This window comes from Pezoporus wallicus, unplaced genomic scaffold (assembly GCF_028554395.1).
Source record: "Pezoporus wallicus isolate ANWC-B61680 ecotype Strahan unplaced genomic scaffold, APGP_CSIRO_Pwel_v1 contig_4710, whole genome shotgun sequence".
Lineage (NCBI taxonomy): Eukaryota > Metazoa > Chordata > Aves > Psittaciformes > Psittacidae > Pezoporus > Pezoporus wallicus.
In genome coordinates, this window is record NW_026640647.1 from 4,941,133 (window position 1) to 4,958,137 (window position 17,005).

General features: G+C 37.5%; 1 protein-coding gene across 4 annotated transcripts in view; it reads left to right on the forward strand.

Moving 5' to 3' along the window:
• The window catches only part of LOC130604868 (aldehyde oxidase 2-like), a 43,422-nt gene that overhangs the window by 16,276 nt on the left and 10,141 nt on the right, over positions 1–17,005 (forward strand). For 3 of the 4 annotated variants that reach the window (XR_008973543.1, XM_057419802.1, XM_057419804.1), the window contains 14 exons: positions 626–735; positions 2,869–3,053; positions 3,319–3,481; positions 3,669–3,761; positions 4,989–5,158; positions 5,615–5,726; positions 6,630–6,749; positions 7,471–7,567; positions 10,154–10,278; positions 11,267–11,400; positions 12,109–12,196; positions 13,697–13,783; positions 14,350–14,541; positions 15,588–15,815. Coding sequence is in view for 3 of the 4 variants with exons in the window: in XM_057419802.1 (XP_057275785.1) it covers positions 626–735; positions 2,869–3,053; positions 3,319–3,481; positions 3,669–3,761; positions 4,989–5,158; positions 5,615–5,726; positions 6,630–6,749; positions 7,471–7,567; positions 10,154–10,278; positions 11,267–11,400; positions 12,109–12,196; positions 13,697–13,783; positions 14,350–14,541; positions 15,588–15,815 (1,904 nt within the window). In the remaining variant the exon portion in view is untranslated. The remainder of the gene's footprint in view (positions 1–625; positions 736–2,868; positions 3,054–3,318; positions 3,482–3,668; positions 3,762–4,988; positions 5,159–5,614; positions 5,727–6,629; positions 6,750–7,470; positions 7,568–10,153; positions 10,279–11,266; positions 11,401–12,108; positions 12,197–13,696; positions 13,784–14,349; positions 14,542–15,587; positions 15,816–17,005) is intronic. The other variant, XM_057419803.1, reaches the window with a different exon arrangement.

Here is a 17,005-nt window from a genome sequence, read left to right on the forward strand (position 1 = left end):
AATTTTGTTTCATTCTCTAGGGTAATGCACCTAGAAATTTCTCTTGAAGTCACTGGTACTTTTGTGCATATGTGTGTGCATGTATATACATGGGCATCATGTTTAAATAACACTTCAGTAATCAAGACCAAGCAAGTCCCATCCATGTCATATAGAATCTGTGGGTACTTTGGAAAATCTTGGCAACAGTTTCTACCATCTTTGAACTGAAGATATACAGGGCTGATTCTCCATCTCAGTACAGTGCTTGATAATTTCTTAAAATCTTATTGTACTGTAATGATTTAATGATCAAAAAGATTTTGAGCAGAAACAGAATAGCCATATTTGAATTTAAATCACTGTTTTTCTGAACGTTATTGCACTTGTAAGATACACGTTTTCTCATATTTTATGTTTGATGTGGATCTTTAGCATTCATATAGGGAAATGTATTGCACTTAACATGTACCATAAGATTAGCCTTTCCTCTCAAAGGCTAGATCCTGAATGGAATGGGCTGTACTAAGGCCATATTGCCCTTAATATATTCTTTTGCACAGATGCAATGAAATTTGAATCTGCAATGCAGAAACGTTTCCTTTCTGCTTGACATTCAATAACAGACTACAGTTTTCTCCAACAGATGGTGAAAGACAGATTCTTTTAAATGATCAGTTTCTTGCTGGCTGTGAGAATGCAGACATAAAGGCCAAGGAGGTCATTGTTTCTGTTCTCATCCCATACTCGCTGAAGGTAAGACCCTGATGTTTCAGAGGTTTCATTTGGATTCCACTGTAGTTACTATGAATACTTTCATTGTTTTCAGAAGGCATTGAAAAAGCAGGTTACTACTGCTTTGGAAGTAGTTAAGAAAGTTATAGCATCTCTCCATCACCTCTTCCACTTCTTCTACTTCTTTGGGCCTCTCACTACTTTTTCTCTACTCTTAAATATGCACTTGTGCCCCTTCCAGACACAGAATTTTGGGCTGCCTGAATATCTTGAGGAAAAGTGTCATATTGTCACACAGTTTTCAGCAATAATGCTCATTTCTGGCCTCTTCTCAGTAAGTAATTAGCAGTTTACACTGAAGAGTCCTGAGCTGTCCTTGCAACTCCTGGCAAAATAAGGTCCTAATTACTGTGACCAAAGGTGGCAGTATGTGGTTTTAGGGTGCTAGGGGCAGAAGAAAGGGTGTCATTGTTACTGTGTTCTAAGATACTGCTCTAATGGATGTGAGGAAGGGTACGGGGCAAGTAGAGGAAGACCAAGCTACAAGCTAGTGTGTTGTGATTGAAGTCAGTGAGGGAGTGACCACAGGAGTCTGCCAACCTTGACATCAGAGGGTCTGTCCCCAGAGTAGCTGCCTGCTGCAATCCCACATACTAAACCGAGGTGGCCTCATGCTGGAAGAGTGTTTCTGTCCATGGCAGCAATGGCAGCTTTCCCATGAAAAATGAGATTCCTATGAGTTCAAGGCCTACAAAAGCATAATCTTGTGTTGGCAGCAGCAACAGTACTTCTGCTGCCCAGAAACTTTGAGCCTTAGTGGTGATTTGAGAGACAAACAGCCTGGAAGAGAAAATTAAGGAGGAATGGGCTATTTCCCTCCACGAAGTAAAAGAAAGAAATCCCAACCTGCTTTGTCCAGTGACAAGTTGTGCCACAGAGCAAAGGCTATCACAGAGGGTATTTCAGAGTCTTACCTTTCAGAGAGAGAGAGTTGCATCGAAGAACAGCAGAGGTGGAGACAACAAAATGAACAGAAGAAAACAGCACTGCTAGCAAACTCAGAAGAGCAGGAAGATTGTCTGTCAGCCATCTCATGGAATAACATGAAATTAAGAAGCCTCACCAGAGGAAATTAACACTGTTTTGGGAAGAGGCTGCTTCTGCCACTCACTTTTGTCCTGAATCACCTTTTTGATTAACTGCTGACACAATGAAAAGGCACATGCACACTTTTTTTGCAAGACTTGTCAACAGAAAGTGCAGATGGAACCCTGGCTGTCAGTTTTCCCTCTTGCTCCTGTCAGCTGCTGGCTTTTCCTTTTGGGTAGCTTGTTGTGAACATTGCTTCAGTGAAGCAATCTAAATCCCGTTGAAAGGATTTTCCATCTCTGACAAGATCCACTGTAAAACATGTAATCCTGGGTTTTACACTTGTCATGAGAATATCACATACTCATAGTAACAGATCTTACCTGCTAACCCCTACTTTAAAAGTTTTGTGGCAGTCTCAATCTGAAGTTTCTTTCTGGGGCTACAGTTCTTCAAAGGTCTCTTTGCCTTTCTCTTTCTCTTTCATGTCTGATCATGAAAGAAATTGCTATTATTTTTTCTTTTAAAATATGTGAATTTGTCCCCAGAACAAAACATTTCTGACAGTAGAAAACCCAGCTGCTTCTAGTGCCTCCCTCAGTAAATGTCATTACCGTAGCATAAAATGTAAAATCTCTTGAGTGTAAAATCTTCACAAAATAAGGTTCCTTAGCACAGTGGGGCCTCCATGTCCTGGAGAAGAAGCCACAATTTTCTAAGCTGAAATTTCAGAGAACATATCAGCCATATATGAAGTGGTTTATACCAGGACTGCTATTCCAGCACTCTGAAGTCATTAAACCACTGATAGAATTAAAAATTTGGCATGTTTTCTTACACGTAGATAACCTCAAATAACGTCCCCTCTTAGTATGTCCATCTATGATTAGCTTAATACTTCAAGACAAATAAAAAGTTTACCTGAACCAGTAACTGTAGCAAGCGTTCTTTAAAATGTTGCTTTATTTGGACAATGCTAAAAATCAGAATATAAGGAATAGTAGGTTTGTTTTCTTTCAGTCAGTTTCTGCCATTGATTGAATTTTTCTTTATTTTCCCCATTAGGATGACTTTATTTCAGCCTTCAGGCAGGCTGAAAGTCAGAAAAATGCTTTTTCCATAGTGAATTCTGGAATGAGAGTCCTCTTCAATCCAGGCACAGATACTATTGCAGATCTGAGTATTTTGTATGGAGGCATTGGCTCAACCACGATCAGTGCAAGGAAGTCCTGCAAGAAGCTCATAGGAAGGTATTGGATATTGTAATGCATTTAAGCAAAGTGCAGGAGCCATGGTGTGATGCATGGGCTCTGTTTGATTCTGCAGTGGAAATTCTGCCAGATGGAACCCATAGACACTCACAATCTGTATTTGACCTGTCCTCCCTAACAGTAGGTTATTTCTTGATATAACTTCTGCTAATCCATTTACAACTTCCCACATACTTTACAATAGCTCTAAATTCCTGTTAATGTTGAAGAAGTGTGTGCTCATGTTAGTCTGTTTTTCTACCAGGCAATGGAATGATCAGATGCTGAATGAAGCTTGCAGACTGGTGCTGGAGGAAATTTTCCTCCCTCCATCAGCTCAGGGTGGAAAAGTGGAATATAGAAGAACTCTGCTTGTCAGCTTCCTTTTCAGATTTTACCTGAAAGTGTTACATGGTTTATATCAGATGGTAAGGATTGGACAAAAATTGCATACCCACATCAGCATACATGCTGCAGGAAGACCCTGCTTTTTTGAAGATTAAGGGGTGTGAGAGGGAAGAGTAAATGTGCTAGGCTTTACTTCAAAATATGTGAAGGGAAAACTTACATTTTAGAAATAAGGGGCTGCCAACGCTGCTTTGACCTTTCTTTCAGTATCCCTTCAGGTATGCTGAGCTCTCACAGGAGAGGATGAGTGCTTTGGGATTGCTACAAAGTGGTGCTCCCCAGGGTGTCCAGATCTATCAGGTGAGGTGTGTTTGTAGCTAGAACTGCCACAGATCATCTGTTTTAAAGAATATTTTGCCCTTCTATCTTTTCACTCCAAAACCTCTACTAATTGTAATGTGAAGCTGCTGGAACAGTTGACCCTGTGAGAAATCTTTAATATTTTTATAGATTTCCTGTCTTTCAGGGTACAGGTGCACTCATTGCTCTCAAGGTGTTCTGCAGTATCAGGCTGTCCTGACACAAGCACAGCTTCTGGCTATGCAAGAGCTCAGGAGAATTTAGTTTAACTGTCCAATGGGCCTCAGTACAAATGGAATAACCTACTGCAGCATCTCTGTGACTGTTCCAGCCTTAAAGATTTATTTGAAAAGCCACAGTATGAAAGGTGGTTGCAAAAAACTTTTCTCAGTAGAAGATTTTTATTTAAAAAAAAAAAATTAATTTTCATCAAGAATTTTCAACTGTTTTTTTTTTTGTTGCAAAATTGAAAAATTTTTTAAGATAGATTTTTTCTTATCAGTTTTCCAACAAAAACTTTTATGTGTCAGCCAAAATTTGTTTGTTTTCCTGTAAGAAATTCAGTAAAAGCCCAAACAAAACATAAATGTTGGAAGATTTTCAGGATCCCTGATAACAGTTCACATTAACTTGAAACAGAGTATCAGCAATTCAACAACAGAGAGCTCCAAAGCTGTCTTATCATTAAGTGTGTCTGAAATGCATTCAATTCCAGGCTGTCTTTGAATTTAACTAGCAAACACATGGATTAAACCATTTTTTTAGTCTTGTCAGTGCTGGCCAGAATATTAATTTACCTGTCTCTTAAGGGAGATAGGCAAGAAGGAATTAGAGTGATCACTGAATATAATTCTGAATTCAGATATGTTTTCTCCAAAGTAAACAATGTGAAATATGGTTGTTTGAAGCAGTGGTGATGCTGTGGTCTGTAAAAGTGTGGCTTGCACAAGAATGCTATCAGAAGCAGTATGGACCCAGCAGACAGACTAGCTGTAAGATCCAGAAGATTTTAGCTCACCTTTGTCTGCTGTGGTTCCACTGCATGAACTAGTAATTTTGTCCCTTATACCATTGTTTTTCTCAGGTCCCCCCCCCCCCCATTTATTTGGGAATTCTAGATGATTTCCACATGGATTTTATGATCACAAAATATGCTCAGAAGATGTTTGAGTAAAGCTTTCTGTACTTGCTGTTCTGGCTTGCAGATAATCTGTTCTTATTCTGCAGGATGTTGACCCAGGACAGTCTCCACAAGATCCTGTGGGCCGTCCCATCATGCACCAGTCTGGTATTAAGCATGCCACTGGTGAAGCAGTTTACATTGATGACATTCGTCCAGTGGATGGAGAACTTTCACTGGCTGTGGTCACCAGTATTAAAGCCCATGCAAAGATTATGTAAGTAAGAAAAAACTATAAGCATGTAAATATATTAACAAGTGCTTTCTATTCTTATTGTCAGATATGACAGTATTATGACTTATGTATTGTAAATGAGGTAAGGATTTCTTTACTGCAAGCTTTAAATAGTGTTAGATATGGACAGAAGAGTCCATATTAATGCATTCATTCCTTTTAGTACAAAAAAATGTAGAAAGAAAATATATTCTTAGATTTTGTATGTACTGGAGCTAGAATTTGAAGAGCTATTCTATGCCATGCATACACAGATGCCTTCCATTTATTTTTTCTCAACATGCTAATCAAGACTTTTACACTTTTTTCTCTATGTAGAGGTCTGTGGTGAGAATACCAAGTGGATTATGTTTATCTCCTGAAGTTCACTGAATTACTTTTACTAGAGATAATTGCACCATGTACTGCACTAATTTATTTGCATGTTCTACTTTCCAGATCAATTGATGCATCAGAAGCCCTTCAGGTGCCAGGAGTGGTTGATGTTGTGACAGCAAGAGATATTCCGGGGGAAAATGGCAAGGATGAGCAAGCATATGCAGAAGATAAGGTATTTCTTGCTTCTGGAGGAGTGTCTAGACCTTTTGCTTTAGTTATTTACAAAAAAGGAAAGTGAGTTTGCAGGTATCATCCTATTGCAATGAAATGAAATGAAGTGCAAGAGCTATTAATGCAGTGCCAGCCAGACGGGGCTGAACAGAATTACCGTTCCCCAATGAGAGAGAAAGGAAAACTCCCTTAAATAACTTGGGATTGAACTAAGGCAGCCATGACTCCTTAAGGGCTGATAAACAAGTTATTGTAATGGATTCTGAGAAAGTATGAAATAGCCGTGGCATTTGAGATTATTTCAAAGATGAAACAAATAAAGTAAGAGTTGCCCAGCTAGAACCAATATGAAATTAATTTCCAGGTTAAACACTAAAACATAGCAATGGGAGACAATACTGTTTCTTTTTTTTTGAGCATCAGCAGAGCTAAGAAATTCATAGGATCTATGCTACAGAATGTCCCAGGCCTCAGGCTGTATCCATCACAAGTGACACTGTTGCAGGATATTTGCAGTGGGACAGGCATAATTCCTAAAGCATTGCTTTTACGTCTCTAGGCCTTCTTGTATGGGTTTCTTAAATTTCTGAGTATAGGCAAGGAAAAGCAGTCAGTGCCAGACAGGGTGTTACTTGGCACAGTATCTGGCCGAGGATGAGCACAGGGGAAATGTTCATGGCTACTAATGTCTCCAGGATTTCTAGTGCTAAAAATGTTGCAGCAGATGAAAGATGCTCTTAGACGTCTCATCTAATGAAGGCAAGTCTGTACGGGGATAGTATTCTTAGAGAAACAGAATATAAAAGTGGCGTTTGAGCAAAATCTATTTCCACAAAACACTCTCTGTACTGGAACTTAACCACTCTGTGTATTTTAACATGGGTAATACATTGGTGTGTTGCAGGTGATTTGTGTTGGTCAGATAATCTGTGCTGTGGTTGCAGAGTCACTGACTCAGGCAAAGTGTGGGGCTGAGAAAGTGAAGATAGTGTATGAAGATCTGGAGCCAGTTCTGACCATTGAGGTAACAATCTGTCTCCTTTTCCATGTCTGATAAAGGTCTTAAGTTACCTCACTAGTTGTTTACCTCCTTACACAGAGCTTTGCCATCCTTTAGAATTTTCTTTTTTTCCTTCTATTTTGGTATGAGATATGACTTTATTGGTTCTGAAGTGCAAAAAGTTTATAAATTGAGTCCAAAGTTTTGATTTTGGAAACACAAAAAATATCTTACTAGGTTCTTACTCATCCAGTATATCGGAGACCGGTCTTTTTAGATCTAGGACAAAATTGCTAAAGAATATTCAAAAAGTTTTAAGCAAGCAATTCTATGCCTCCAGGAGCCAAATTCCCAGCAGGAATAGGTGAGTATAGAACTAAATTTGAGATCTTATATTTGCAGAAGTTCTAGAATCACACATCCCGCACCCAAGTTCTGAAAATTTTCAAGTCTGGCAGGTTTTGAGTAGCCAGCAGTCTGATTCTGAAATATTTTCAACAGCTCTGAATTCCATTAACAGGCATGTAGTATTTCTAATCTGGGGGAAGAAGAGAATTATATGAATTACAAAAAATTAAATAAACAGAAGCTCTCTGATGGTGGAATGACTCTCCTGGTCTTTCTAGTCACAACTGCTTGTCTATCCAAAAAAGGATCATATGAAAGATTATGCTATGTAAAAATCATATGACTTTCTGATTTACAATTAACATTCTGTTTGTGGATGTTTTTTTTATTGCTGCAGGATGCAATAAAACATAATTCATACATTACTGAAGAAAGGAAAATAGAAAAAGGAGATATTGAGAAAGGATTCAAGTCTGCTGATGGAATCATAGAAGGTAGTTCGTATATGTAGTGCATCAGGCAAGGGGAGGAGAGTTATGCTAGTCCAGAATCTATTTCCAGCTGGCCACTGGAAAAAACAAAACAAAAAAAAACCCTTTGTGGTTGATGTTTTCCTATTCATTGGGAATGGACATAAAATGTTCACATTTAAAGGAAGTTTACTAACAACTGCTAGCCACATTGACTAAACATTATAGTTAAATAAGGCTTTGTTTATGGGTGTTGGCTAATTTAATTTATCCCGTTTTAATCTGACTGCTTGATTTAGGGATAATCCCAGAAACAAGGGGATCAGAGTAAACTCCTACAGTCAACAATTTTACCATCTTCAAATAGCAAATGTGATCCATTTGTCCCAGAGTATACTCTCTGCATAAGTACCAGACCCATATTTAAGAAGTATCAATGAAGAATATTCCAGAAGCTCCTATTGTAGTTAGTTCTAGAATTTAACTGGCCTTATAATGCATTTTTCCTAATAAGTAGTCTGAATCTCTCTTCCTGCAAACTGTAAAGGTTCACCCTAAACAGAGTCCTCACATAGTCCTTATATTTTCCCCACAGATCACATCTGCTAACCTTTATCATTGTCACTGCTCAGTTCTCCATTATCTGTAACTTCACTATATCTGACTTCACGATGGTAATACTTCAGATTAGGTTTCACCAATGCCAAGTGGCACCTCCCAGAAATTCCATATAACATTAGTAACACAGAATAAGGTTAGGGTTGTGGTGGTGTTATCGACTGGATATACAGTCAAATTGTGCTGCTCTGTAATCCCTGCTTTAGATCTTGTTCAGTAGTGCTATCTAAACTACTGGCACTTAACCCATAGTGAACTTCATGGCATTGACTTCAGGCCATTTTCCAGTGTAGAAAAACCACTTTCAAATCTTAATCTGTCCTTTAAAGGGCTTTCATCCCTTTCCAGTCTGATATTATTTGTAGTTTAATTCATAGTTATTAAAGCAACCATGGGGTAATATTAGTGCCAGGAATAACTCTTCTATGATTCTATGTGCATCTTCTTTGCAGCTTGACAGCCAATCCTGCAAACTCCTTTCTGAGTGCAGTTTTCAACCAGTGGTATCCCTGATCTTATTTGGACTGTACTTCTAAATTTGTTTATAAGAGTAGTCTGTGGGACAGTGTAAAACACTTACTAAAATTAAAGTATATGATACCAAGATATGTTTCTCTTAACATTGCCTTGGCCAGTTTTAATACTTCCCCTAATTCTCTTTTTCTAACACTTGAATGCGGTTCTGAGATTTGTTAGTGAGCACCTTATAAATGCTTAGACAATTCATGTGTCCTGTTCATGTCCTTTTCCAATTGTCCTCTCATGACATGTATTATCACACCTACTTTCTGCTATTATCATTCCCTAAATTTCTGCAGCTTTGTTTTTTTCTTCGCTGAACACTAACTACACATTAATTAACTCCTCCATGATCACAGGAGGGAATGTAGCAGACCCTCCTGCCCCTTTGTCTTTTTCCAACATCAATTCTGTCTAGTTTGAAAGAATGATCAGATTTATCTCAGTTCTTGGAGACCTTTGAGCATGGAGACTCTGCATTTCCCCAGTCAATTTTTTCCAGTGCTTCACGAATCCTATCAGTAGAAGGACTGTCCTCATTGCTAACAATTTGCTTCAATGTAAGTAGTACTGTGCTTCTTGTTCTCTTTACTGTGAGTACGAAGCACAGGCTGTACTTTTCCTGTTTGCTGGATTGATTTGAAGATTCATGCCTTCCTTCACTTTAATGAGCTGAGGCCCTTCAGTTCTGTCAGTCTCCTCTGCTCTCCTTTGGACTTTCTCCAACTGTTCCCATCATATGTCATGTCACCCTCTAGTGGCTTCAGTTCTGATTCCTACTACTTCTCCATGAACATGTGTTTCAGAAATAACTGCTAAGGAAATATTGTCAGACCAAAGGATGGCATAAAGTTAAGGTTACACAGAGAATTCACAGAATTAGCTTTTACACTGTGCTGACAGATTTTCCTCTCTTTAAGGAAAATGGTACAAAAGTAAAGTGTTGCGTAGAAATAGGTAGAAAAAATGTAGTAAGAGAAGGGCATACTGATAGAAAGAAGGTAAGAAAGGAAGAGGAAAGCTGTATTTTCCCTCACAGCATGATTCAGAAGACATTATAATCCTATTATAGTAGAAGAGATGTAACCTCCTAAAGAATTAAAAAGCACAAAATATTAAATTGATACTGATCTTCTTGGGGGTGGGGAGGAGGGAAAGCTATACAGGCATTAGCTGATTGAATATTCTCCTCTTTATTTATTATTTTTCTGTTTAATAAGAGGAAAATATTCAGTCACCTAATCCTTAGGTTTAAACCTAAGACATAAATAAATTAAAACAAACAAACATGCAGAACACAGAATAAAGCAAAACAAACTACAAAAATAGCTCAACTATTTTTCTCTATTTTCTATTTTCTGTGGCAGTTTTTTTCCGTGCCATATATACATATATGTATATGGACAAATACAGATTTCCTTGCAGCTCATTTGAAACCAAGCTTACATTTTCCTATAATTATATACATAACAGGTGAATTGCACACAGGAGGACAGGAACATTTTTACCTGGAAACAAATAGTGTGCTTGTTATTCCAAGGGTGGAGGATAAAGAAATGGACGTGTATGTGTCAAGTCAGCACGTAACAGGTGTACAGGTAAAGCAAAGTATTAATTATACTTGTTTCTTACCTTCCTAAATAACCTTAAAGCTCAATTATATGGCCAGGTCTTATGATCTTCCCAATTTAGATTAATTGATTTTGATGTTTTTATGAAAATAAATGGCCTAACTACTAATGATGAAACTAGATGGAACTAGCTTTCTGCACAAGCAGGTCTTGTGCTATCTGTATTATCCAATGCAGTGCAGACACAAATGAGCAGTATTACTATGGGATGAACAAAGGGTATCTTGGATAGGTAATATGGCTGTAGTTTTCTCGTTGAAAAGACTAATAATTTCTTAGACATATTGGCCAAATCCTCCTAAAATCAGTGAGAACCTTCAGCGCAATCCTGGTCAATCACATTTTGGCAGCAGTGAGTGTCTTCAGCTTTTAGAAAGAGTACTCAGACAAGTTGCATTGCTCATATGAGTAGTTACATTGATGATGATGGGGTTATAATTATGTATAAATAATAATAATAAATGAATAAGTAAATAATAACAACATACAAATCATATAAAGTTAAGGAAAAAAAAAGGTTAATAGGTCCTAGCTAACAACAGAATTGGATTGTAGGCCTGTAGAAAATAATAGCTTCAAAGAATATATGTTAATTCCTTCGTGTTTCACTCTGTTCCATTCAGCTTGATATTTTAGTGGATGCTTTCTCTCCAGCTACATATGAAACCTGCAATTCTAGAGATTATCATATCTGTCATTAGATAATCAAATTAGTTTATGGACCTATTTTTACATTTTCACTATTCTGTAAAGACCAGATTGTGCTTTCACCAGCATATTTATCTATTTGAAATCTTTTGTTTGTTTCTTTCTTTCTACAGCAACTCTAGTTTTCTGCCCAGGATTCTCAAACCTGTTAGCTTTAAGTGTATGGTTAGCCATAGAGAATAGGCATTTTTAATATACTTTGGGAGGTAACAATTCTCAGTAAAATCCTGGATATTCATTTTTGCAGGAATTAGTGGCTTCAGCTTTAAACCTCCAGTCCAATAAAATTATGTGCCATGTGAAACGTGTTGGTGGAGCATTCGGTGGGAAGATTACTAAACCTTCACTCTTTGCTGTAGTTGCAGCAGTGGCAGCCAACAAGTAAGTTGGTTTCATCAAAAGAATGATTTAACTAAAACAAATAAAAGATGACAAGACAATGAAAAAGGAACTTCAGTCCTGAGCCCTACCTGGGGGTTATCTTGATGACATCATCTTTTTTCATCTCTTTGGCAGTAAATCTTGGGTACAGGCTTGAAAGTTCTCTGGGCTTTTGGAAAAAGTATTCACTTAGTATCTGAGAGCCAGAAAAAAAAGGCAAGGAGGCAGTTTCTCTCAGGGCTGAGCTGTACAAATCCCAAACAATCAAGCTTTTCCCAAGCACAGTGGCTTGAATTTCACTCTAGATATTCAGTGAAAGGGTTTTTTTTTACCCCAATACATAGGTGTGCTCACATGAGCCCTGTGTGCCACAGCTCTCCTTTACTCTGACTTACTTGCCATGTCCTGTGCGTGCTTCACAGAACTTGCATCTCCCTGTTGAGAAGCTAAAGAGAAACTGCTGAAAAGGTCATTTTTTCTACTTTGTTTTTGAGGGGAAAATCAAAACTAAATTAAAAATCTGCTGAAACAGCCTAAACTCAGGCATGGTGAAAGTTTAATAAGTTTAACAAGTTTAATAAGAAACTAAAACATAGAATGGACTGATTTATTGCCACCACTAGGTGTTTGGCCATGTGTGTGTAATGTTATTTGCAATCTGCATGCATAGGATATAAGAAAGGTGGATTTTTTTTATGTTCACTTTAGGACCGGGCATCCAGTTCGTTTTGCCCTTGGAAGAAATATGGATATGTTGATCACTGGTGGACGGCACCCTTTCTTTGGAAAATATAAAGTGAGTGAGAGGAGGTATTTTGCTCAACTACTGGGTAATAGTTTATTCTGCGCAAATCAGCATAATTTCATTGACTAACAAGATGCAGTAAGAAACCAAATTCCTCCTCGTCTGAAATCCTAACTGAGCACCAACCTTGCCCTAGTCCTAAGAGCACCCTGACAAATGCTACGAATCAAACCAACAGCTATCACCATATTCCTACAACCCAGGCAATATCCAGAAAAACCATGAACACCCATCCCTTTTCTTGAAAATACTGCTAACATCAGCCCTATCCCATGTAAATCAGAATTGAATGCAAGCCACTTCTCAGGTATGAAGCCAGCCCTGCAAGGCAATGCAAGATTCAGCTGGTAGCAAAACTCTTCCTTTTGCCTTCTGAATCCTTACATTAAAGATAACTGGGTAAACAATGCCAGCACTGAAGTCAGCTTGGCAGCTGCTAGTAGCAGGGGCAAAAATCTTCTCTTTAGTGTTGGTGTATGATTTAACAACACTAAAACCCTCCAGGACAGGGTTTAGAGTTCAATATGGTTTGGGTAAAGAAGGCTGAGGAATTGGTTTTCCAGTTCCAATAGCTCTTGCATGAGCTGTAGAGTTTGGCTGATGACTGTTTCTGTAACCCCAACCCTAACCTTTCCTTTAATTAAATGCAATAACTGCAAAAACCTGGATGAATTGCTTAACTACATTAAGCAAAAAACACTCTCCCCATCAATCCCATCTTTTCTCCTACCCATGTATGCAGGATTTAGCCAGCAATAATATTCATTATTTCTTATTTTCCTTATCCTTAATCCTAATGGAGCTGCATCAGTTTACATAATTTAACAAGTTGATCTCCAGTTATTTTACAGTTTTCTATGATTGTTCTCCTTTAAATATTATTACATAAACTACTAAAAGTACAAACCCATACATTACATTAAAAAAAAAAAAAAAATTAAGAGGAAGGAACCAGAACTAGAATTCAAACAAATTTGGCAGTTATTTCTGAACGTGTAATCTGCAAAATATATGCACCGTTGGTTCATGTTCTTATGTTGTCTAGGTGATGAAGTCATCAGGATGAAAGATGATTACAAAAGGGATATTCCAGAAAGTAGAATAAACATAATAATAATTAATATTTTCTTCAGTGATATCGTCATCCTCTTTCTGGTCTCTGTTCATACAGAAAACAGCGGTAAACAAGCTTTTCAGATTCTGAGTACAGACAATGTCTATGTAGAATAGCTTTGTGGGTAGCTGAGTTATTCTGATGATTTGTGGGTTTATATGTATTTTACTCTTGGTTTGCATATTCAGATCCAAACTGATATCATCCTATAGACAGAAATCCATGCTGGTAATTTTTCTAGTTCACTGGAAAAAATGCCATTGTGTTCTGTAGTCTGAACCTCAGGTGGTATTTGTTAACCACCTAGCCTATTTATAAAGAGAAGTTTGAAATACAAGAGAGAAATGACCCCTAATGCATCAGTTGATATATTACAGGTTGGATTCATGAATGATGGTAGAATCATAGCTGCCGATTTTCAGTGCTATATAAATGGTGGCTGTACAACAGACGAGTCTGAATTGGTAAGTCCTTCTTCATTGATGCCACTTACACTGCCTGAACAGGTCACAAAAAGAAAATAACAGCTCTCTGCCACAGTATCTTTTTATTAAGAACATGTCTATTCTTGTTAAGTACAACTCCCATCTTCCTAAAGTAAAAATGCATCTGTGGCCCAGAGGTTGATTACAGAATATTATTAAGGGGGTACAGTATTTCCTGTTAGGTGGTATTGGACATAGAAAAATCAGATTTAAAAGTTCAGTGAATATAGAGAGACAGTAAGTTTTATTATGGAGCCTATTGTCATAAGGTTACTTCTTCACTTCTCCAAAACTGAAGGTCTGATTTTTCTCTCAGTTTCACCCTGTTGTAATTCATTTAAGTTAAATTCAGTTTCTCAGATTCAAACACAGTTTCTTTACTTAAATTGGTGTAAAAAAACAGTAGAACAACAGGCCTTCCAAGTATAATTCTACTCTTCATTGAAGTAATTATTTCTCTTTGGTGTCTTGAGTGTCTTTCACAAGTTTCACTGTCTTCTTAGAGGAAACTAAGCCATTTGAACAACTATAACCTCTTATTGCAGGTGATTGAATACATTGTGTTGAAAGTGGACAATGCATATAATATCCCAAATCTCCGAGTCAGGGGCCATGCCTGCAAGACTAATTTGCCTTCCAACACTGCCTTTCGTGGATTTGGGTTTCCCCAAGCAGGTCTGTTTATGGAGACATGTATTGTGGCTGTGGCAACCCAAACTGGCCTACCACATGAGAAGGTAAAAGAACTGAGACTGCCAAATAAAAAATGGGATAACAGAGAATTCTAGGACCGAGACTAGTGGAAGCTCCTTATGCTTAAGCCAGATCTTGTAGAACCAGCTCCACCAACTTTGCTTGGGCTGAATAGTACCTTATGCAGCACCTATGCATCCATGGAATACTACTTGATATAATACAGATAAGAGTGAACAGGTCCACAATCTGTTGCAAAATGTTTGATGACTGCTATTAGTAGGATCAGCTTCAGTCAAAACAGTGTAATCTTGTGTACAATGTGACAAGTTTTAGGTCACTTTGTGTATGTTCAGCTGTTACCTGCATCTCAGCCTCTCAGAACTGGACTTTCCATTTTTTCTATCCATCCATCTATCAACAGTTTAGTTAGCTGGCTCCTGCCATCCCAGGTACCAGGCTGACACTTTGATTTCTCCCCAGCCTTTGCAGACAGTGCCCCAACAGTTTGAATTGCTGTCCTTTCCTTTCCAATCTTCAAGAGTTATCCTTTCCTTACACACTGTTTAGTCCAGTGTAAGCTCTTCCCTTTTTTATGTGTTGTTTATGTGTTGTTTTATATTCAAAACAACAGTTTATAAAAAATTTTACTTTCCTAGGAAGACACCCATTATGTCTTTTCCCTATTTCTTTGAATCTTATCTTTCCCATTTACTTACTCTCCTTTACTACACCTCAGGAAAGATTTCAGACATATCTCCAAAAGACAAAGAGTTTTTTAGCTTTAACTTCTGCTTCCACTAGTCTTATTTACAATTTGAGTTTACCAACCTTCTTTGCATTGAGTAGTCCTTGTGAACAATTCCGCTGTCACCATTTAAGTTCACAGGCATTTGATGCAAGCAAAAATATCAGGCCAAGTGAGCAGGGATTTCCTTAGAGAAAGGGATATGGCATTATGTTTAATATAGCTAAGTATTCGTTATATTATTGCATTATATCATTATATGACATATTATATATATAATACATCAATATATTATATGGCCATATTTATTTTCAGCACTGTGTAAATTTGATTGCTGTTTAGGTTAGGGAAATAAACATGTACAAAGGAGTTAACCTAACATCCTTCAAAGAAGAGTTTAATGCAAAGAATCTGTGGAAATGTTGGGAAGAATGTTTGGACAAGTCTGACTACTACAACCGAAAAGCAATGGTGGAAGAATTTAACACAAAAAATTACTGGAGAAAGAAAGGGATTGCCATCATTCCCATGAAGTTTTCTGTTGGATTTAATGAAACTTATTTTCATCAGGTAACCCCTTTGTAACAGTGCTTTTACGATCCAAGGTCCCTACTTTTCTTTCAAAAAATAGAGGAAGCATAATCTCTACTGGAAGGAAAGAGAAAAGGATTCCAGCATGCTGGACTAGCGTAAAATATCATCTACTGAAGTATACTTTGTTTCAGAAAGAGTATCACTCTCTCTGGCTGATATCTTTATAAATGCTTACTCAGCATTAGATAGGACTTCCAGCAACCTGACTTAGTGAAAGATGTCCCTGGCCATGGCAGGAGCGGGTGCTCTAAATGATCTTCCTTTGGCTGAACTGGATGATCTTGCGCTGAAGGTCCCTTCCAACCCAAACCATTCTATGATTTTATGAGTATTCACCTCACAAAAATGTGAAATTTTGATTGCCTTCATGCTGTCTTTGCTCAGATAAAAGCTAAGTAATTCACTGTAAAAATGTGGTACTTGGAATCTTCCATAATCTCATCCATAGTAAGAAAAATTATCACTCCCATAGATCAGATAGTACCATATATATATATGATAGGTTAAGCTCTATGACTGGAAGTTTTCATGGCTCAGGATGGTGATGTTTCTGTGAAAACCTTCCAGTTCTAATTTTTTTTTAATTCATATTTTGAACCAAAAATTCTTTCAAATAAATTTCAGATTAAATGAACAAACGTTAAATGATCAAACAATGCATGGTTTGTATGTCAGTTTTTTATCCATTTCTTGATTGTTTCTGTTCACGTTTGTAGATTAACAGCTCAGAGAAAGATTAATATATTTCATACAGCAGTGTTCTCATGGTAAAAAACATTGAATCTAGGAATCAATTCATCTGATACAAAAGGTCAGGAAAAGGCATAAATGATAGTTACATTTCATCAAAACCTTAAAAATAAAGCTCAGGTATTGCACTGAGTTTCCGGAAAATCTAGATCTAAATCTTAGAGGACAGATTTATTGTCTAATCTTGTCTCTGTCAGCTAAGACTCTAACTGGCATCAGTAAATGTTAGCTGATTGCAAACATCACAAGTTGTCACCACAGAGGGTTGCATGACCATTATTTCTCAATGTAGAATTAATAACAAATAAAAGATGTCCCGGGGGCACTGTATTTCACAACACCTCTCAGGCTCTACTGTTTGCTTTCTGAGTGCTGGTAGCTGATTGCATTCTACAGTGAAATGTCTCTACAGAATT